Source organism: Crocodylus siamensis, chromosome 4 (assembly GCF_052110815.1).
Source record: "Crocodylus siamensis isolate JL-2025a chromosome 4, ASM5211081v1, whole genome shotgun sequence".
NCBI lineage: Eukaryota > Metazoa > Chordata > Crocodylia > Crocodylidae > Crocodylus > Crocodylus siamensis.
This window is the reverse complement of record NC_143398.1, coordinates 143,586,212-143,609,056: the sequence shown is the minus strand read 5'-3', so window position 1 is coordinate 143,609,056 and position 22,845 is coordinate 143,586,212. Positions and strand designations below refer to the sequence as shown.

At 51.3% G+C, this 22,845-nt stretch overlaps 1 protein-coding gene across 1 annotated transcript in view; it reads right to left on the bottom strand.

Annotated features, from left to right (window-relative positions):
• Positions 1-3,790: 3,790 nt before the first annotated feature.
• Positions 3,791-22,845, bottom strand: part of LOC149866671 (uncharacterized) — a 35,429-nt gene continuing 16,374 nt past the window's right edge. Inside the window, exons 3-9 of the mRNA XM_090041637.1 lie at positions 11,505-11,521; positions 8,744-8,803; positions 8,353-8,468; positions 8,120-8,260; positions 6,987-7,079; positions 6,119-6,303; positions 3,791-4,794 (exon numbers count right to left, since the gene is read on the bottom strand). Coding sequence (XP_089897763.1) covers positions 4,768-4,794; positions 6,119-6,303; positions 6,987-7,079; positions 8,120-8,260; positions 8,353-8,468; positions 8,744-8,803; positions 11,505-11,521 — 639 coding nt within the window. The 3' untranslated portion in view covers positions 3,791-4,767. The remainder of the gene's footprint in view (positions 4,795-6,118; positions 6,304-6,986; positions 7,080-8,119; positions 8,261-8,352; positions 8,469-8,743; positions 8,804-11,504; positions 11,522-22,845) is intronic.

Sequence of the window (22,845 nt, the reverse complement as noted above, 5' to 3'; positions counted from 1 at the left end):
ATAGGTCCTGTACAAGTATGCTTTCCCTTAGCATCTGCTCTGTGCCACTGTGAGATAAAGGACAGTGGACCAGATGGACCTGATCCAGCCTCGCAGCTCTTTCGTTCTTATGAGGAGCCCAGTTTAATTTCTTTTTAAAGGCATTTTCTTCTGATAAAACAGCCACATACACCCGTATTCCTTGGGGTGTATACTTCAGTGTATTTTATAAAGAGAGCAAATAAATAATCATATGCTGAAAGGCTCCAATGGCTGCCATTGTAGTATCTTGTATCTGAGGGCAATGGCAGACCTTTTTACAAACACTAAATGTACTGAGCCTTCTCTCAAAGGCTCAGCAAGATCAGACAAGGCTCTCAATGGATAAACAGTTACAGACAACTGTGACAATGGGCTAAGGTTGGCCAGAGCTCATCCAGACTGACAGGGGTTCACTGGCTGCAGTACAGGTGATAGGATATTGCCTGTAGGCTGCCTTCAGTAGAGGCAGAAATCCAGCATGAATGCTATACCCAGGCTCAGATACCGAGGTTACTCTCTACACTGAGAGATGTTTGATTACCCCAGGCTTCATGGCTTGGGATGGTTACCTGTAGGAGCCAGGTATTTCCTGCCCCCCCACTCCGGAATGCTACCTACTTCTAGGGGTGCACGCATGCTTCTTCTGTTACTCAGAAAAAAATGGGTTCTTGCTCCTCCTCCCAGGGGGAGTCAAATTGCCAAATGTGAGGTCAGGAAGCAATTTTTCCTGTAGTTCAAATTGGCAAGGTATGGCAGAACACTTTTGGTGCCTGCCACTTGAAGGGCTGAGAGCAGCCGTTAGGTGCAGGTCAGCCCTGATGAGTCAGTTACAGGACTGCAGGAAAGCCATGTGACTGGAGGAGCGCTGAGCAGACTCCAATTTAGCTCAGGCCTTCAGGGTTGAGGCAGCAGTCTGCTGCTGGCAGCTGGAAAATTGCAACCCAGATAAGTGGCTGCTCAAGAACACTATGGAGGTAAAGGCAGGAGCTATGGGGATGGCAGGAGGCACCTGGTCCTGGGTAACACTTGAAATTACACTCCGCTGAGGAAGGATGGCCTGGTGGCAGTGCCCATGATGGGACAGTTCCCCAGAAATGCCAGACCAGTTGCCTCCGCAGTGAAAGGCAGGTAGGGTCACCTTATAACCCCAACTTCCACTACCCAGTGGGTAACACCAGGCAGTGGGGCCAGGCAAGTCTGTGGACACCTGAGCCCATGGGGTGTAAGACTTTGAGCCCCTGTCAGGGGGCAGAAGTGCATACGGAGGCCTGCACAGAGTAGGGTACATGGTGGTGCCTGGAGGGCTCTGTGCTGGGGTGTAGAGTAGGGTCTGCACAGGTGAGCCTGAAGGGCTACACCGGGGGTTTGTAGAGTAGGGGTACTTGGGCAACCTGAAGGGTTGCACAGGGGCCAACCCCAACAAGAGCAAAAAAACTTCGATAAGTTGCCTGGCTTAGGGGTGGAGTTCAGCCCAGTGTGAGGCATAAGGCCAGTGCCACACAGAGTAGGGTTGCTCGAGGGACACGAAGCGTTGCTTGTGGATTGGCTGGAGTGAGAGTAGATAAGTTTGATGGCCCAAGGGGGCTGCTTATAGCAGGGCAGAAATGAGGGTGGCCCATTGAGAGCAGACAGTATGAAAGAGGCCCTGTGAAAAGAGGTGGTATGTGTGAAACCCAGAGAAGGGCAGAGTGCGAGAGGCTCAGCAAGGGGCAGAATTTTTTTCAGCAAAAAACTGAAATTACCCCTGATTAAATGTGATTAATTACCCCTGATATCCATACTTTTGGGGTTTTCTGAGGAAGAACACAGCCGTCCAGTGCTAGCTGCTGCTGTGTTCAGCACAACATGATTTTGTGAGCGCTCCTTGTAAATAATTTCCTAAACATGATGGGGTAAAATATTAAAACCAATAACAGAGAGTTAGTAGAATCTCCACCAATGAAAGCTTTTAAGAGCAAGTCAAATGAATACTTGGATGGTTTGGTCAGGAATGATCCTGCCTTGAGCAGGAGTCTGGAATGAATGACATCTTAAGGACCCTTCCAACCCTTTTTTTCAATGATGATATAAACATGATTGCTCCAGAAATCTACTTGACTCTTAGCGTCTATTGCTTCTCCTAGCAGAAGGAACACTGCAAGCCTCCCTAACTGGCTAAACATGAGGGACAGTGGGGCAACCCTGAATCACAAAACTACAGCTCAAATGGCAATCATTTTGAACCAATCACTTTGCTGAACTAAATACTGGAGCTAGAAACCTACTGCAGGTGTTTGCAGGTACTGCAGGTCCTTCTGCAGTAACACAGTCCTTAGAAAGATGCCAAAGGGAGACCACAATGGCTCCTGGCAGATGTTTATTTAATGGCACAGTGGGATCTGATCCATGATCCCAACAACTGCACAGCCTGACAGGTTTATCTTGTCATGCCACATTTGCAATTGCTAGGATTAGGGATCACACCCCAATCATGTAGCTACTGCTGTAGGGAGCACAGCACTGGGGGCAGGTCAGTGACTCTCTCTACCACACATTTGGAGTTCAAGGATCACAGTCCCAGGCTCCACACACACACCAGCAGCTTTAAACTCTCATGGAGAAGCCCTGCAAGGAATTCCTGGGGTACTGGTTCAAGGTGCAGAGCAGGGAGAAGCCTATGGGCTTCCCCTGCCTGGGACTTGCACATGCACAGCCCCTGCAAGCCTCAGAACCTCAGCCTTTTAAATCAACATGTAGGCCATTCAGATGGGCTACAGGAACAGGGATTTAAAGCCCTGGGTGTAGGGAGCTAGGCTGGGAAAAGCCTCTTTTCCATCTCCAGGTTTTTAAAGGCCTGGGGCTGCCCCATGCTGAGCCAGCTGAGAGTTATATTCATGCAGAGCAGCCTCATAAATGACAGACACAAGTCCCATATTCAGTTTAAGATGCATTTCAACAAGCTACAAAGAGGTTCTACATTATATGTAGAACATCTTTGTATCTCTTTTTGCCCTATGAATGATTTGCCCTGTAAACTGGGATGAAAATGTAGCATGTTACAATTTATGATGTGGATAACATGTTAATCCTGCCATTATTGTAATGTCTTTCAGGTCTCAGTGGGAACCAGACTAGGAGAAGGTGTCTTATCACACTGTCTCAGGCTCTTCTAGGTCCCCTCCAGTCTGCCACTCTCCACCTTGCCAGAAATACTTGACCTCTATTTTGCTAAAGCAAAAGAACTCTCCTCTGTGTCCCTTTACAATTTGCCTATTGCCTTTATGCTACCCTTCTCTCCTCCCAGCTCCTCTGACTTTGGGCTCTCTTCATTTAATACTACTTTTCCCACCACTCCTTCTATAGTTTCTTTAATACCTCCTCATCCACCTTTCCTCCTGTCCACCCAGTGGTCTTTGTTCTGGGTGCTCTCTCTTCTTCCCTGGCCTCAATTCCTCCTGTGACTTCATCTGTACTAAATGAAGGATTCCCTCCTTAGTCAATCTTCCTACCACAGTCCCTGATCCTATGTTCAGTCTCAGACCCTAAGCTTTATGACAGATGCTCCCTTCTGTATACTTTTCAGCTTTCCCTTCCAATCACCGCTAGTCTCAGGAATCCTTCCCTTGTTTTATGACTCTGGTGGAAGTCTCAGGACCAACTTACAGATTCCTATTCATCGCAGTCCCGTTTACCCAAAAGAATTCTTCTCCTCTCTTGTGAAGTCCAATCCACGGATCTTGCTTTGTTATTTTTGTTATAAACTGCTGTAGGAAAAACACAAGTAGGAATCTCCTGGTTTAACACTCTTCACTTTTCAACATGTAAAATCTTTCTTTCATTTTGTAGTCAGGAATAAAGATCCTTCCTTTCTCCCAGAAGAATCAGTGCAAGAGGTGAGGACTTCGGGGTAATGTACCAACCAATCAGCTCAAGAACCCATTAGTGCATGAGTCTGGATCCTGTGGTGTGCTCAAGACTCAGCCTGCTTGGAAAACTGCTCAAAAGATTTCCTGGGACTGTTGGGAAGCATTTAAACAGAGCCATGGAGGAGCTTAGACGTCTGAGATGGACAAAGTTTATGATAAGAATCCCAAGATACACACCATTATTAATGATTTAGATCAGGGGTACCAAAGACATGAGCCATGGGCCACATACAACGTATGGAGCCCCGTGATGCAATGTGAGGTACTGCCTGTGAGTCTCAAACCGGTCCTGTGCAGGGCTGCTCCAGGCCATGTTCTACATGTAGTGTGTGGAGCCAGTTTTGTTTACATGCTGTACTGGCGCCAGACTGGCCCTGTATGCTGGATCCAGGGCCAGCCCCAATATGACCCACAGACAGCCCTTTGTGCAAGAGCCAGGCAAAGACCTGGTTCAGCGTAAGCACCATATGCAGCATATACCCTACACTGGCCCTGCATCACATGCAGAGCCCAGGCTGAGGCTGGTGCATTCTGTATGTGGCATACAGGAATAGAGCCAGCAAGCATCTGGCATGCAGAACCTAGGGTTAGTTTGGCCCTGGGACCAACCCTGTGCCCCTAATTCAGCCTGTGCAGATGGATGAGTTTAAAGTCCGTAATTTAAACAGAACCATAAAAACAGAGCTTTACAAAACCTATGACAAATTATATTACCTGTTCATAAGAGCTGACAGAAAGACAGCAACAAAACAGTTCAGCTGTAGAAGATAGAAAAGTCATGGGTATAGAGACAACGGCAGGCAGGATTCCTGCAGGGAGGCAGAAATGGGGCCCCGAACGGTCAAGAAACAGGAGACAGTTCCAGATACTGGAAGCAACAAGAGAGAAGAAGGCAGGCAGTTTGGGAGGGGCCTGGGAATTTAAAGGGGAAGTAGAAGGAGGAAATGAGAACAATGACAGAGTCAGGAATTAAATTGCAGAGAATCCTGAAACTGAAAACTATAAGCCTTATGCTAAGATCCTCTTAACTGGGGGAGGAGCATGAAATAATTCACTGTCACAAGAAGCCACTACACAGATGGCCTCTGGGCAGACAGAGGTGGGGCAAGGTGAAAAATGTTTGCAGCACAGCCCCCAACATGCTCAACTTCAGCTCCAAAGATGGCTCTAATTTATGTCAGATCTACCCAGGCTGTCTATACCACACTTTGCAGCCAGGGCTGCCCACAATCTTTGTCACAGTGTTTTTCATGAGGATTCCCATCTGCTGGGGTTTGTGATAAGGCTGGTACAGCATTGCCTGCAGCTAGAAAAATTCTCTCCTGACTGGCCATGGGGCTGTTCTGGCCCTTGCCCACTGATGTAATTATATCAGGGAGGACAGAGAAGTCTTCCTTATGGCCCAGAGCAGGGTGGGTTCTCTTCTAACAGCCTTGCACTGGAACAGAACATTTGAGACATGGTGAATCTCTACAGCAGTGGTTGTCAACCTTTTTTGTACCAGGACCCATTTGTAAACATCAATGGCCAGTCCCAACCCAGTGCCCTTAACTGCCGACTTGCTGTCTGCAGTGTGTGGGGTAGGGGCGGGTGTGTGGCACATAGGGGCTCCAAGCAGCCCCTCACAGGCTGGAAATCTGCCAGTCTGCTAGGGAAAGGTCACCATTTCCCACATTTTTCTCCTGTAAAGGAGATCATCCACTTTTAAAGTTTGTGACCCTGTCATATATTCTTGTGACCCACTTTTGGGTCATGACATACAGGGTAAGAAACACTGCTCTTGAGAAAACAAAAATGGTTTCCTCACTCTCCACTCAGCGTTAACAGGAGAATCCATGCAGCTGGGTGTGTCCTGCCAGATCCAAGGAGTGTCTGTCTGGTAGGCATGATTAGCCTGATAAAAAGAAATTTTATTGTCCCCCACCGCCCTAGACAGTGGTCTCAGGCGCTGCCCTTCAGACATAATAAGTGGAAACATTAACTCAAGTAATTCATAGGGCTTCTTCTCACATGGTGACTCACCCTGAGGCTGATAACTATCACACTAAGTGAAATCAAGTGCCTGTGTTTCTCTGCACTGGGACTTGTCCTGGTTGTAAAGGAATTTAATTGAAAGGAAGGATGGAGAGAGGTGATGTTGCACACGTCCCCAGAGGTAGGAGAGAGTGAAACCAGTGGGATTATTCTCTTACCAGTTCCTGTTGGTTTTTAGGCACAAAGAGGGAGGCGTTTCTGGAGGAGCAATATCTCTGACTGGAGTTCCAGTTGTTTTCTTGCTCCGACAGGTAGTAACATTCATTTCGGTAACACAGCCAGTCAGCAGGGCAGGGATTCATGGCAGGTGAGAGAGTAGAGTTCTTGCCCGATGATTTCACTCCTGCCAAAAAATACCACAACACTTGTCACATTTCTCCCCACTCCATGTGCCCTGGAGCTGCCTAGCTCAGCCGTGAATGTTTCCCCACTGACGAGGAGAGTTCAGTGGAATTGCACAGCCCTAGAACAGCGCAGAACACTGGGCTTAGATCTGCATTGTCTTACCGGTACATTACCTAGATGATGCTAGGTGCTGTGCAGACATGGAAAACAGATCTTATCTTCTAAAAGGATCGTGAATTTAGCAGCTGCCAAGCTCCTGGCAATTTCAATGTCATTGCAACACTTTTTTTTGGTGTCGCCATCAGTTTCTGTGGCCACTAAAGCACAAGACGCTTCATTTTTTTGAAGAGTTAAGGCTAGAATCTTAGTGATTGCAAAGAACTTTCCCCCACAAACTGATATTTTAAAACAGGCACAAACACTTGCTTCCCTTTCCGAAGTCGGAAGTAAGCTAGGAGTAAATGTTGCCCTTATATTTTTATTGTTATGGGTTTAACCTCTCCAATCCTCAACCTCAGTCATAAGAAACATATTCCAAGACCCCCCTTAAAATAAAGGGAATTTTGCATAATTTTGCATAATTTTATTGTGCATTTGCACCTAGATGTGTCTGATAATTTGGAAACATGTCAATCTCAAGCATTAAGCAATATTTCCTTTTAAAACCTTTCAAACACTTACCAAATAAAGCAACCAGGATGACCGCTTCAATAATACTGATAATAACAGCAAGAACTGCAATGAACTTCCATAAGCGGATATTTGAGCAGCAACCTGGAAAGGAGATGTGTCACTAGAAGTCTCAAGGTGTTAACTATCCAGACATTTTGGCTCAGCAATGGTTGGGATTTCTGAACTGTTCCAAAAACCCAGGTGCTCATGGAAGGAAGGACAAACACAAACCTGGGGACGAGCGGAGGGTAGCAGTTACTTGTCAACCGAAAGCAATGGTGCTAGAAGAGGTAAGGAGTGAGCAGTTATCTATTACAGGCTGCTATGGGGAAATTGTAATCACAGATTTGAACCCTCAGGGTAAAAGATGCAAGACCCTGAGGGGGAGGAAAGAAGGGGAGACAGGATGAGATGGGACAGAGAAGCCAGGAAGAGAAAACTGAGAGACAGCTGATGGGTAAGAGGGTGGAGCAGGCAGGGTATTATAAGAGGACTTAGGGCTGTCTGTCCTCCCCCCTCCCAGAACGCCTGCTGCGATCCTCCTTGCCCAGGACTTCTCCTGCTGGAGCCACCGCCCCTGTCTATAAAGATGCTGTCTTGACTGAGAGCCCCTCTGCTTCAGGCACATTGAGCAGCGCTTGTTGTCAGGGAGGATCTGACTCTGTCACAAAAAGCCAAACATTTTCCTCAATTTTTTTCTGCTCCAAGCACCATGGAAGGTGCTTTGCCTGGGTATGGTTTTTGCTGGGCAGACTCCACAGCTAGCACTGCCAGGCGTACTCTAATTATCATATTTGTACGAGGATTTCAACCCTTGTATGATGTAAAATAGATAATACTAGAAGTATTCAAAATAGACGGCAACTTTTGAGGCAGTTAATTGATGCAGCATATTTTTTTTAATATTTTGTGTTCTAGGTCAAGCCAGCCAAATCAGTTCCAAATCCTCCATCTCAGGCTCTCACTCTGGGGCTTCAGACACTCCCAAATCCCTTGACCGCCTCCTGCGTGCAGGCCCGAGCCTGGAGGTCCTGGGATGCGGTCCCGCCGGACAACGCCAGACGAGCAGCAGCGGGAAGAGGCGCCTGACGCAGGGCCCGAGGGCGCGCCCTGTCCGCAGCCCCCAGCCACCCGCCCCGTACCTGCCATAGGGCCGCCGCCTGCCCCCCCGGGCCGCAACAGTGGCGCGCCCTGCTCCAAGCCCCCCGGCCCAGCTCCGCTCAGGGCCTGCTCGGGCAGCGGTATCGCCTGCGCCGGCCCACCTCTGACGGAGACGGGCGGGGCTGGCGGTCAGCTGTTTTCCACCCGGGCATCCGCCAGGGCCTGCGGCGGCAACGGGAGCCCGGCGCGGACAACCCTCCCGCGCGCCCCTCACGGCTGCCGGGGCCCAGCGCGGACTCGCTCCGAGCGCCTTGCTCCCCATTCCCGCCGCGCCCTGGCCGCGGGCCGCCGCGGAGCTGGGCCACAGGCAGACAGACCGACCGGGAGCATCTGGGAAGGGGCCGAAGGAAGCGGAAGGTGCAGAGAACAGCGGGGCTCAACCTTTTTGTACCAGGACCCATTTGGGTGACCGGTCTCAACCGTGTGCCCCTCCCCCTCCGCCGACCCGCTGCCTCCTGCCCCCAAGCCGTAGCTCCTCCGTGTGTGGGGGATGGCGCTGGCGACGGGTAGCACCCATGGAGCTCCTGCAACTTACCTGACTCACTGTGTGAAATGCGCTGTGGTCCCCAGCTGATACACTGGCATCCTGGGCAGCAGGAACAGACCTTGACATGGCACTGCCTTTGTCCTCCAGCTCCGTCTCCTGTGCCTGGGTGTTACTGAGGCTGGAGAACAAGGGCATTTTTTTAAGAAGCTCTGTTGAAGCTTGTTGAGAGTGTCCCCATCCTAAGAATGAAATATATATGTATATATTAGGTTATTTCTTCACCGTACAGCTCTGTGCACAGCCTGCGCTTACTCGTCCCCACATGGCTTGTACTCTCCATCCCCATCCCCACTACCTAAGAGCCCTTTGGCAAAGGTGTTTTGCAAGTCGAGATATACCATATCAACTGGATCACCCTGGTGCCTAGGCTTGTTCACACCCTCAAAGAACTTGAATAGGTTGGTGAGGCCTGACCTCCCTCTAAAAAAAGGGATTTGCTGGTTTTCTGTTTTATTTGTATAAACCCAACCCCTGGGTTGCAAGGGGTTAAGCAGAGGGGTGGAGCAATTCCAGGATCAGGAAAACCAGCCCCCCCGTGCCGCCCCCCTAGGGTTACCAACTCTGACTGAAACTTCCAGGAGATTTTTTTCTTTTTTCCAACATAACAACGTCATTAATTGTAACGAAATAAGGTCATTAATTGTAATGGGAAAGAAAAATGCAGTCAGATGACACCGTTATGTTTTAACAATGAATTAACTTCTGTATGAATTACGTGCATTCATTATATTAATTCATTTTCTTAAAATATCGTATTAAAATCTCCTAGATTGCTTTCAGTAGTCACTGGAAGATGATGCTGATTCCGGTAGACTCCCAGCCAGTCCTCAGACTGCTTTGAGGGCTAGCAGGAAGGGCAGTGGGAAAGAGGAGCTGCATGGTGAAAGCAATTTTCTAGCTTGGCTTATTATTGTTCTACTTTTGATTTGCCAGAGTCTGTGCTCATTTTTTAGTTTCCTTACTAGGAATGGACTTTCTGGGGCATGCAGTGATGAAGTCAGGAAGGCAAAGCACACTTGGAGTTGCAGCTAGCAAGGGATGTGAAGGGTAACGCGAAGGGTTTCTACAAGTATGTTGGCAGTAAGAGGAGGATCAGGGAAAGTGTGGGTCCCTTACTGAATGGGGGAGGCAGCCTAGTGACAGAGGATGCAGAAAAGGCTGAAGTGCTTTTGTCGCTTCAGTCTTCACAGACAAGGTCAGCTCCCAGACTGCTGCATGGAGCAGGACAGTTTGGGGAGGAGGTGAACAGTCAACAGTGGTGAAAGAACAGGTTAGGGACTATTTTGAAAAGCTGGACATATACACGTCCATGGGGCCAGATGAGATACACCCAAAGATGCTTAGGGAGTTGGCTTGATGATATTGCAGAGCCCCTGGCCATCATCATCTTTAAAAACTTAGAGCAGTGAGAAGTCCCGGATGTTTGGAAAAGGGCAAACATAATGCCTGTATTTAAGAAATGGGAAAAGGAAGATCCAGGAAGCTACAGACCAGTCAGCCTTACCTCAGTCCCTGGAAAAGTTATGGAGTAGATCCTGAAGGAATCCATTTCTAAGCACTTGGAGGAAAAAAAGGAGGTTAGGAACAGTCAGCATGGATTCACCAGGGGCAGGTCATGCCTGATCCACCTGATTGCCATCTATGATGAGGTGACTGGCTCTGTGGATGCAGGGAGCCCAGCGGATGTGGTATAACTTGATTTTAGCAAGGCTTTTGATACCGTCTCCCGCAACACTCTCACAGGCAAGCTAAGGAATATTGGCTGAATGAATAGGCAGTAAGGTGAATAGAAAACTGGCTGGATCATCAGGCTCAGAGAGTAGTAATCAATGACTCGATGTCTAGCTGGCAGCCGGTATCAAGTGGAGCATCCCAGGGGTTGGTCCTGACTGAGGACTGACTGGCTGGGAAGCAGTTCTGCAGAAAAGGACCTAGAGGTTACAGAGGACAGTAAGCTGAATATTAGGCCAGTGCAAAGCAGCTAGTATTCGCTTCAAATTTGGATTCGGGCGATTTGGGCAGCAGTGATTTTATTTGGTGATTCAAATCTGTCTCTGGGCTCTCAGGTGTCCTGGACTGAGAGTAGAAATGGCTCGGCAGAGACCCCTAGTGGCGAAGCACAGCTGCCAGTCACCAGGACTGTGCAGGTGCTGGTTGCCCTAGCAACCAGAGAAGCCTGGAGCCAGGAAGGGGCGAAGCTAAGCCCTTGTTAAGCCCAGGCAGACAGCCAGGAGGGCAGTTCCCCTCCAGCAGCCGAAGGAGGAGGAACTCGGCCTGGGCAAGGGGAGAGCTCGGATGGCTGGAACACCCTGGTCCCTGCTGGGGGTGGATGAGCTCTCTCTCTCTCTCTCTCTCTCCCTTTGGTAAGGAGAGGTTTCTAATTTTTCGAACCAGAATGGTCTAGTTTTTATGTTGCAGCCCGGGGGCTTTGCGTTTGTGTTTTGTTCCACCGGAGGACCGGGTGAGGCTGTAGGGGTGTGAGGAGGCCTCACGGGAGCTCCCCAATAATCTGGGGGTTCCTGGTGCCCAGAGGGCACAGCGAATGGTGCTGGAGAGAGCACAGCTTTGTTTGGGGGTATGTCGGCCCAGCCCCAGAGGTAGGGGTCAGCGTAGCGCCCTGACTAGGGGGTAGTGTGGAGCCCCAGAGTTAGAGGGCAGCGAAGAGCCCCGACTAGGGGGGTGAGAGGAGCCCCGGAGTTAGGGGGCAGTAAGGGGCCCCGGGTGGGCCCCCAAGAGTGAGAAGGGGCGTCGAGGAGCCCCGAAAGGCAAGTGAAGGGCCGGGACCTAATACCATGGCCCTAGAGAGATCACACCGGTACCATCTGCGAGGCTTGGGCTGCGGTGCAGGGGAGGAAAAGGAGCCACAGACAGCGCCCCCTGTCATCGGGGCACACAAAAATGGGCAGCTTCCCACTAATTCAAATTATTCATCAGTTATGAGCAAGATCAAGACGTGGCGGGCAAGAGTAAGTGGGCGATCCGCCCATTGCAGGAGACCGGAGCTGCACGTCCAGAGAGGCTCCGAAAGCGGCACTCCTGTTACAGAATCACTGTCCCGAATCAATTTGACTGAATCAGATTCAGAGATTCAGCTGCTGCCAAATCTCTGAATCATCCCCATGCTGCATTGGAGGCTCTGCATGAGCCCCCAAATGCCCCCCTTGCTATCCCAGCCCCTCCATGGCTGCCCTGCCCACCCCAGCTGCAGCCTTTTAACCCCTGCCCCCCCCCATTCACTGGTTCCTGCCTAGTGGGGTGGCGATCCCTCCTGCCCCCTACTGCCCTGCACCACATGGGGGCTCTTTCATGAGCCCCCCTAGGCTGCTGCAGGAGCTGGTGAGTCCTGGTGGTTTTTTCAGGTTTTTTTTTCTTAAAGGGCCAGAGCTGGGGTGGGTGGGTCAGCCTTGGGCGGGGCTGGGACAGCAGGGGGGGAAGGGGGTTGCAGGGCTCGTGCAGAGCCCCCCATGCAGCGTGGGGCAGTGGAGGGCAGTGAGGATCACCCCCTGGCTTGGCAGCACCCATGGAGTTGGGGCTTTTTTTTTTAAAGCACGGGGAACTGGAGCGGGCAGGGCAGCTGTGTGGCAAGGGGTGGGGGGGTTGGGGGATTAGGCAGGGCAGGGTCCCCTCCCCCAGGCCCCTCTCCCTCGCCCCCCTTACCAGCTCTGAGTCCGGCTCCAGCTCCGAGCTGCGGCCACTAGGGAGTACCCAAATCATCGAAGCTCTCTGAAACTTTTCCGAAGATTCAGAGAGTTTCAAATCGATTTGGATCTTTTTCTTGGTCCCCTGATTCAATTTGGATTTGGAGATTTGGCCACTGAATTGGGCTGAATCTCATCCGAATTGAATCAGCACCTGAAACTTTGCACAGCTCTACTGAATATGAGCCAAGAGTGTGCCCTTGTTGCCAAGAAGGCTAATGACATACTGGGATGCATTAGTAGAAGCGTTGCCAGCAGATCGAAGGAAGTGATTATTCCCCTGTATTCAGCACTGTGAAGCCACATTTGGAGAACTGTATCTACTTTTGGGCCCCCCACTACAGAAAGGACGTGGACTAATTGCACAGAGTTCAGCGGAGGGCAACAAAAATGGTTCAGAGTCTGGGGCACATGACTTATGAGGAGAGGCTGAAGGAACTTGACTTATTTAGTTTGGAGAAGAGAAGACTGAGAGGGAATTTAATAGCAGACTTCAACTGCCTGAAGGGAGGTTTGAAAGAGGATGGAGCTAGACTATTATTAGTGGTGGCAGATGACAGAACAAGGGGCAAAGTTCTCACATTGCAGCAAGGGAAGCTTAGTTTAGATATTAGGCAGAATTTTCTCACTAGGAGGGTAATAAACCACTGGAACAGGTTACCCAGAGAGGTGGGGGAATCTCCATCCTTGGAGGTTTTCAAGATCCACCGAGACAAAACCCTGGCTGGGGTGATCTACTTGGGTATGGTCCTGCTTTGAGCAGGGGTTTGGACTAGATGAACTCCTGAGGTTCTTCTCAACTTTAATTTTCTATGATTCAATGATTCTATGACTTGCACTTTTTAAGGAGGCCTTTTTTCCTTTCATAGCCTTCACTACTCTACTATTTAACCATGTTGGCTTCTTTTTGGTCTGCTTTCCTTGTTTCTTGATTTGTGGAAGGCACTTGTGTTCTGTCCTCAATATGATGTTCTTCAGCAGTTTCCATGCTGTTTGTACCCTGAGTTAATGGCCCTTTTAACCTTGTGTTTAACTAGCTTCCTCATTTTTGCATAGTTCTCATTGTTAATGTTAAAAGATTCCTGTGGTATATTTTGTTTTCATTTTTGTTTTCTCTCTTCCTACAAGAATGTCAAACTCGGTTACATTATTGTCACTGTTACAGAATGGCTCAGCAACTACCCTTGATACCAAATCCTGTGCACTACTTCAGACTAAATCAAGAACACCTTCCTTTTTGTAGATCCCAGGACTTAATTGCTCCAAGAAACTGTAATTTATGGTGCCTCCCCCAGGATGACAGAAAAATAGGGAAGTACCACAGCATTGCCAGTGCTGAATCAGGGGACTTGACACTAAAAACAATAGCAAAAGCAGCAGCAGAAGGGTGCAGAGAGACACAGGCAGTATTAGTCAGCCAACTGCAGCCTGAAGCTTAGCATAGGCCAGAGGTTAGCAGCAGTTTTGGGCCAATTGCCAAAAAAAGTACAACCTGGACTTGGAAGGTGTTTGTGTGATGGGGTGGACAGTGGGGGAGCCGCAAGGGACCCAGTCCTTACTGTGGCACTGCAGCCCTGGCCCCTTCCCTGCCCTGCTACCTAAGATAAGCATGTAGATGCTACCAGGAAGGAGCCACTCCGGGCCCTAGTCCAGCTGCTTGCAGCCTCACAGCTGCCTGCTGCAAACAGCCCTAAGGAAGGGGCAAGAAAGAGATGCTTGCCTCTGCCATTCTGTCATTTTAAAATGGTCTGGAGGGGATTTGTGGTACCTGTGGCAGCAGCTTGGCAGTTGTGGGGGCAGCCTGGGCAGCTGGTGGCACCTTCTCCAGGGGGGTTCCAGCTCAGTGTGGCAACGTCACTGTGGTGGCAACACCTCCTTCCTCATAGGGTGCGTCCCTGGGTGCCTGCTGCCTCCAGAGCTCTCTGAGGCACAGCGCTCCTAGGCAGGGGGCCAGACCCCACCCAGGCACCCATGATGGACAGGGCAGGGCAACAGGTGTCTGCTGTCTGCCTCACTCCTCCCAGCTGTGTTCTGCTTTTCTGGCAGTTTCCCAGAAGCAAGGGGGAGTGGGGACTAGTTACTAGCATGGCAGAGGAGCTGAACTAGGGCTCTGTACCCCAGTATAGCTGTTTGTAGCTTTCCTGCCACCTGCGCTGCCCTGGGCCTCTCTCCCCTGCCGTTTGCCTGGACATGTGCTGCCGCTGCTATGGAGTCAGTGCCACACTTTGTACTTGGCAGCAGCTGCCCAGAGTCCTTGGCTTGGTTGTGATGTGCCAAAGGAAATGGTCTTGCATGCCATGCTCTGGCACATATGCCGGGGGTTGCTGACCCCTGGCATAGGCTAGTTCACCCAGCTCCTGTACACATATGGCCTGATCTTGCTCCCTGTGAGGTAAATAAAACAATTTCTACTGAGCTCAGGCCACAGATCAAGCCCTGGAGAGCCCTACCCCAGTGGAAGGGCTCACTGTTGCTACTGATGGGCAGGCCTGGAATTGCTGGTTTGACTCTGTGAGCTAATCCAGTGCCTGTGCTGCTTTCCTGGGGCTGAGTCAGACTCTTAGGGCAGTCACTGGGGCACAGGTCCTTCGTTGTAACAGGAGCCAGATGAGGAGACCACACTTGCACCCCTTGTCACCAAAGTATGAACATGTAAGTGTTATTTACCCTAAACTCATCAGGGGATGAGTATCATGGTCTGTGGCAGAAAGCCACCTTGGTTTCTCCCCAAAATCTCTGTCCTGTGACTATGTGATTAGAGGGGCCAGCACAGAGGATTCATACCTCAGCCTGTCTCTTTAGGTAACCTGAGCTGGCTGCATTCCTGAGGGAGGGGGGAAACCTGCTCCCTCTGCCTACCTGACTGGCTTCAGCCACCTGGGTGGGGGGTTTCTACCTGGTGAGCTGGAATCTGCCCGGTAACAGGTGAGGTATTTCAAATTGGTTGGCTGACAGCCAACTGGGGCTGACTTCCACTGGACCAGGTGAATGAGGTCACAGGGGCTATATAGGTTGTGGGGGGAAGGAGGCTCTCTCTTCAGCCATGAGGTGAAGCAGCAGCAAAGCAGGGGAGACAGAGAAGCCTTACCATCTAGCTCTCTCTCTCACCCCAAGACTCCAGAGGGGAAACTGGAGAACTCTGGAAGATGCTTGTGAGTAAGCTACTCAATCGGATTAGATATTTAGCTGGCAGTAACACAGATGCGTAATCAAAAGGCTACCTCAGCCACACTGTTTGCTCTTTAGGATTTCTAAGATATTGCTCAACCCTGTACCCTACTTTACCCTACCCCTTGTAATCAATAAAGTTCTCCTTTTTGACTGGTGTGGGAGACTTATTGAGGGGTGGGTCTAAATTATGCCTAAGAGACCCCTTAGGTCTGCGGACTAAGGGAGACTTTGCTTTTTGTCCCCTTGACTTGGGGAAGTGCCCCAAGTGCCTGTACCGGGTCGAGTACCCATCGGACTATTAGGCCTGTGTTTCCCCGAGGACACAGGGCCGAGAGAGTTCCTTCTCGGGGTGGTGGCAGCGACGTGACCCCCAGGCTAGCGAGTGTGCTCCAGGAGAGGGGTCGGCCGAGCATAAGGCGCCCCTAGGGAGGCATTCGGAGCCTGGAAGGTGGTCGGGCGCAGGGAGGTGGGCGGCTCAACACAGGAGCACCCCCTACTGGCCTGCCACACGGTCCTCACTGCCTGCTGCTTTCTCTGTACTCAGGACCCTTCAGTTCTGTGCAGGGAGAGGTCTTCCAGTCACAATGTCTCCCTGAGTCAGGGGAATAATCCTCCGAACTCCAGGGGTAGCATTCAGGACTGCATTCTTTCTTGGCCAACACTCTGCACTTCTGCTCTGTGCTGGGATTTCATTTCCTGCTCACAAGGACAAAACTATGAACTTTTCCCCCATTCACATTTATATATCGAAACCTGTTCTGGGTTTGTTATCTATGTAATACTATAGATCCATGAAAAAACTGGTTTGCTTGTTCCTGGCTCAAAACCCTTAAGATCTACTACACTGGAAGGGGGCTGCTCACACATGTAAAAAGCAGCCAGAGCTAGGCAAGGGCCTGAAACAGAAGCAAGTTTAAAACTGGGTTGGAGGAAAGAGGAAGGAAACGGTGCAACATGAAACCTAACTGACTGGCTCCAGATACGCTGTTGTGGTTATCACAGTTCTGAAAAATTCAAGAATGACTGTCCTGTAAAAGCATGATCAGCTATATTATTTCAAGGGTATCAAACTTAACCAGCCCCATGGACCAGATGAGAGTGACAAGGCTGCTCCAGGAGCTGGATCAAGCTCACAGACCAGCCCTATGCACTGGATCCAAGCACAGGGCCAGTTCAGTGCAGACAGTATCTGCAGCGTGCACCCCAGACCACACTTTGCATTCCAGACCAGCTCTGTGAACTGGATGCGATGGTGCACTGTCCACATGGGATCAATCCAAGACAGTACTGGGAAGGTAGCTGCTCTGTGGCACGAGGTAAGACACAGCTGTTCAGGAACTCCGAGTATGCCATAGCCGGCATTTGAAGATTTTTAGTGATCCCCATGTGCACATTGCCAGAGGGCCTTCCCCAGCTCTAGTTCCAGGAGTGCAGCCACAAATCCAGGTTTATCCCAGTGACTCAGCCGTGGGCCTGGGCCATGCACATCCTTCAGTAGGGCTCTGGCAGGTTTACAGGGGCAGGGGGCAGTGCCCAAGGAACCCCCCGCAGACCCTTGAATGGGACAAACCTGAGTGCTTTCCCTAAGTGAGCAGAGGGAGAAGCCGGATGCCTGGGTGGCCACCCAGTCTACCTGGAAATCTGCCAGGGGATGAATCAGATGCCCATGCCTGGCTCCAGTTGCAGGAGCCTGGCCACGAATCCAGGTTTATCCTAGTGACATGCCCATGGGCCAGGACCACACACACCCTTCCAGAAGGCACTGGCAGGTTTTCCCAAGGACTCCCCAGACCCTTGAACAGGACAAACCCGAATGCTTTCCCTGTCCAAGCGAGGGAGAAGCTCAACACCGAGTCGGTCTCCTGATCCACCCAGAAGTCTGGCAGGGGATGGGAGCCCGGCCACATTGTAGTTTCTCTCTTTACCTCTAGCACTCAAAATGCTTCGGGTATTTCACAAGGGTACAGCACCTGGCTCCAAGAGCTGCCTATTGAAACATCAGCTGTGACATAGGTAAGAACCAAAAGGGGTAGGGAAGAGCTTCAGAAGTTCCAGCTCCTGGGGATACAGAATTGCTCTCAAGGCAGATGGCCTTCCACTGAGTCAGCGTCAACCTCTAACCCCATGAAGAGTCACTCACAGTCTGTAGATTTCCATCCACGGGCCCGGTGAGATTTCCAGCGCGTGTCACCAGAGTCAATCGGTAGGACCTGGTCTTGCGTGCCCCCATACAATGTGGTTCAGAAGTTCTGCAAAGGGATGTCTGCAACCTTTGATCTGCACCAGAAAGCTGAAGACTGCTGCAGGGCTGGAGTGAGACTGCTTGACCACTTCACCAAAGAATCGAGCTGCAATTACTCCTGTGACTCAGTGCTCAGCTCAGGAGCAGACAGCTCAAGGTTGTGCAGTGAAGCAACAATGCATTAGGTGGGACTGTGATGTTGTTTGATGTAAGTCTTAGCTCTTCAGATGTGTTTCCTGTTTGTCTGCTTTTCTTACCAGCACAGTCAACTATGGAAATAAGATGCAGTGAACTGTGAGCCTTTGCCTATCTGTCTGTGTGGCATGCAGGACTACTACATCTCGCTCCCCCTCCCCCCGGTCCCAGCCTGTCCCTCACCCCCTGACACCTCAATTTACATTTTCAGTAATTGGTTTTCTTGCATGCATACCAGCCTCTAGCTTTTCCAGTATTCATTCCATCCAGGAAGAGCAGGGGGCCTTCCCAGTGTGGGTGAGATCTTGGCCCGCTCAGTGGTTTCTTAGCCAACCACCTGCCCCTCTTTCTCCTGCCATGCCTTGGTGGAAAACCAATTCAGATGTTTCCCAGGTGGGAGGCTGACCAGTTAGGCCCCTGATGTCTAGGGTTGGTATCCGTTCTGCAGCTCCATACCTCCCCCAACACTGGGACCCATGCCTTGCAGATGGTATCCCAGGCAGCTAAGCTCATCTGGAGCCTCACTGCAAGCAGCAAGCCAAAGGCTCTCAAAGATCTTACAGGTGTAGGCTTTTCCTAGCTGTGACTGTGAGTGTGTGTGGTGGCTGGACCTTATAAGGCACTTCCTACCTGCCTTTCACCCAGGAGGTTTGCAGTCCTGGCATTTCTTGGGGACTGCCACACAACCAGCAGTCCCACCAGGCCTCCTGACCCCGGCAGGATGCAGTTTTAGGTCATGCCCAAGACCTGGGATCTCCTCCTTCCCCATAGCCCCAGCCCAGACCTCCAAGTTTGTCCTGGCACAGGAGCTCAGCAGGGACATGTTCTTCCCCTGCTGGCTGGTGATACAGTGAGTGCCTCCTCCAGCTCAGAGAGCAGGGCATTAAATGGTTAAAAGAAAAAAGAAAATAGGTGCAGACGGAGTGAGGAGGGTGGTATGCACTTCATCTGCACGTGGAGCTTGGGAAACCCCAGCAGCGGGAGGTTCACCTTGAGGAACACCAGCTGCTCCACCAAACCAGGTTGCAAGGAGATTCAGTGCGGTGTCACAACATCCCCAGCAATGCTGAACCCCCTCTCACTTGGAATACTGGTCGGTGGACAAGACAGGTGTTCCCGGGCAACTGTGGCCAGATCCTGTCACATCTGGCTGTGGGTTGCCCAATAGGCCAAGGGGTCACAGTCCAGTGTGTCCTTGCTGAGATAGGTAGCCACCAAAGCCTCCACACTACCTGCCTCTGGACCCCTCCATTGAAGCCATGCCCTTGGCCCACATCGGCAGCAGCTGTCATGGAGGAGACTGGCTGGTGCTGTCATGGGAAAGTGGATCCCCCTTCCACATCTCCCCGCCTCTGCCCTTCTGCCTCTCTGATTCTGTTCACCAGCACCTCCATCCAGTGATCAAAGGTTTTGCTGGTGCACATGCTCCCCTTCACCCTACGGTCGCACATGGCTACGAGCATGTGGACCATACTGCACCGCAATGGATCCAGCCACTTTTTGATGCCCTTCTTCAGTCGCTTCGCTAGTGCCTGTACCTCTGGTAAAAGTGGCTTGCTCCAGCCAGGAACATTGATCCCCTAAGTTCTCCATTTGATTCTTAAGCTCCCTCACTATGGGGAATTACCTGGATACCTGGATTGCTATGGGGTCTTGGTGGCCTCGAGGAATGGCTTGAGGATCACCAAGATATGGGAGATGGTATCCCACTCCATTTTGTTAAGAGGGATGCTATTCCCAATCTTCCCAAGCAAGGCAATCTCATGGATGGCCTGTTGCTTGACCAGCCTTTTGAGCATCAAGTAGTTTCATAGTTTCATAGTTTCATAGTAGCTAGAGTCGGAAGGGACCTAGGTAGACCATCTAGTCCGACCCCCTGCCTTGGCAGGAAAGAGCACCGGGGTCAAATGACCCCGGCAAGGTGCTCATCTAACTTCCTTTTAAAAATCCCCAGGCTAGGAGCCTGCACCACTTCCCCTGGAAGCCGGTTCCAGGCCCTAGCCGCCCTGACTGTGAAGTAGCGCCTCCTGATATCTAATCTAAACCTACCCTCCGCCAGCTTGTGACCGTTATTCCTGGTCACTCCTGGCAGCACACGGGGGAACAGGGACTCCCCCAATACCTGCTGATCCCCCCTGACCAGTTTGTAGCAGGCCACAAGGTCCCCCCTTAACCTTCTCTTGTGGAGGCTAAACAGGTTCAGGTCCCGTAGCCTCTCCTCATAAGGCCTGCCCTGCTGACCCCTGATCATACGAGTGGCCCTCCTCTGGACTCTTTCCATAATGTCCACGTCCCTCTTGAAGTGTGGTGCCCAGAACTGGACGCAGTACTCCAGCTGCGGCCTGACCAGTGCCGCATATAGGGGGAGGATCACCTCCCTGGACCTGCTCGAGATGCATCTGTGGATGCATGACAGGGTACGGTTGGCCTTCTTGACTGCCTCCCCACACTGCTGGCCCATGTTCATCGTGGAGTCAATGACGACTCCAAGATCCTTTTCCGTCTCCGTGCTGGCAAGAGGGGAGTTCCCCAACCTGTAAGTGTGGTGCCGGTTCTTCCTCCCCATGTGCAACACCTTGCACTTATCAGTGTTAAACCCCATCCTATTCTCATCCGCCCACCGTTGCAACCTGTCAAGGTCAGCTTGTAGCCTATTGCACCCTTCTAGTGCACCCACATCCCCCCACATCTTAGTGTCATCAGCAAACTTGAACAGGGTGCTTTCTACCCCCTCATCCAAGTCACTGATGAAGATGTTGAACAGCGCGGGCCCGAGGACCGAGCCCTGCGGAACCCCACTGCCCACGTCCTTCCAGGTCGAGAAGGACCCATCCACTACTACCCTCTGGGTGCGGCCCTCCAACCAGTTAGCGACCCATTTGACTGTGTGGGCATCGACACCACAGTCTCCCAGCTTTTTGATGAGGACAGGGTGAGAGACAGTGTCGAAAGCCTTCCGGAAGTCCAGAAAGACTACATCCACAGCAACCCCTGCGTCTAATGATTTGGTGACCTGATCGTAAAAGGCCACCAGGTTGGTCTGACAAGACCTGCCACTGATGAACCCATGTTGGTTGCCCCTGAGCATGCATTCCCCCACAAGGCCCTCCTGGATGTGTGCCAGGATAATTTTTTCAAAGAGCTTACCCGGGATTGAGGTAAGACTAACTGGCCTGTAATTTCCCGGGTCCTCTTTTTTTCCCTTTTTGAAGATAGGGACCACATTGGCCCTCTTCCAGTCCTCCGGCACCTCACCAGAGCACCACGAGTGCTCATAGAGCCGCGCCAGGGGTCCCGCAATGACCTCGGCCAGTTCCTGTAGAACCCTAGGGTGAAGATCGTCCGGACCAGCGGACTTGAACACGTCCAGCCTCTCCAGAAGTACCCTAACTAACTCCTCGCTAACCCCTGGCCCAGGCGTGTCTCTCCCGGGGCCCGAGGGGGGCCCAGCAGGGAGGTGGCTGAACTGGTCCCTACTTAGGAAGACAGAGGCAAAGAAATCGTTAAATATGTTAGCTTTGTCATCTGGCGTGACGACTAAGTTGCCCATCGTGTCCTGCAGGGGCCCCACATTACCCGGGACCCTCTTTTTACCCCCTATGTATTTGAAGAAGGACTTCTTATTGTCCTTAATCCGGGAAGCTACTCCTATCTCCATCTCTGCCTTGGCCTTCCTGACTGCCCCCCTACATCCTCGGGTGACTGTAACATAGTCCTTCTTGGTGATGACCCCATCCCTCCATTGGGTGTATGCCTCCCTTTTAGCAAGGAGACATTCCCGGATGCTCCTAGTGAGCCATGGGGGTTTATGTGCCCTCCTGCTCCCTTTGACCCTTGTTGGGATTACCTCCCTTTGGGCATGGAGGATCGTCTCCTTAAGGAGCAACCACTCACCTTGGACATCTGGCTCCCTTCCCCTCTGGGTCCTCAGCGCTTCCCCAACGATCCTCCTTAGCTTGTTGAAGTCAGCCCTCCTAAAGTCTAGGGCTGTTGCCTTGCTGCAGCCCTTTGCCACCTTACGCTGGATGGTGAATTCCAGCAAGCGATGATCACTGTCTCCCAGGTGGCCCATCACCCGCAGCCCCCTCACCAGGTCATCACCCGTGGCCAGCACCAGGTCCAACAAGGCGTCTCCCCTGGTGGGGCTGTGCACCTCCTGGGTTAGATGGAGGTCCTGCACTCTGGCTAAGAACCGACGTGAGCGATCAGACTTGGCTGACTGCTCTTCCCAGCAGATGTCTGGGAAGTTCAGGTCCCCCATGATGACTACATCCTTAGCCCTCACTGCCTCTGCGAGCTGACCTAAGAATTCCTGGTCGAGCTCTTCTCCCTGGTTGGAAGGTCTATAGTAGACTCCCACCGTGAAGTCTCTATCCCCTGGACTGCCTTTTACTCTAACCCAGAGCACCTCAGAGTGCCCCCTCCCTCTACCCCCTTGCTAATTAACGAGGAAGTATATTCCTCCTTGACGTAGAGTGCTACTCCTCCACCTTTCCTTCCTATCCTGTCCCTCCTGTATAGCCTATAGCCCTTGACACTCACCGCCCAGTCATGCGATGAGTCCCACCACGTTTCTGTGATCCCCACTATGTCAGGGCTGGTGACAGCTAGGAGGAGGGCAAGTTCCTCCTGCTTCTTCCCCATACTTCGAGCATTCGTGTAGAGGCATTTGAGGCCTCCAACGGTTGTGCCCACTGACCCCCTAGTCTCAGCAATGCCCCGTCCCCCATCACTTATTATGCCGCCTAATTTCCCACAACAGCTGGAATTAATGCACAATACTCCACCAAGGAAGGATATTTGGTTTCTTCTTGGGCTGGATCCCCACCAGCTCAGCTAGCATGAGAGAGCACA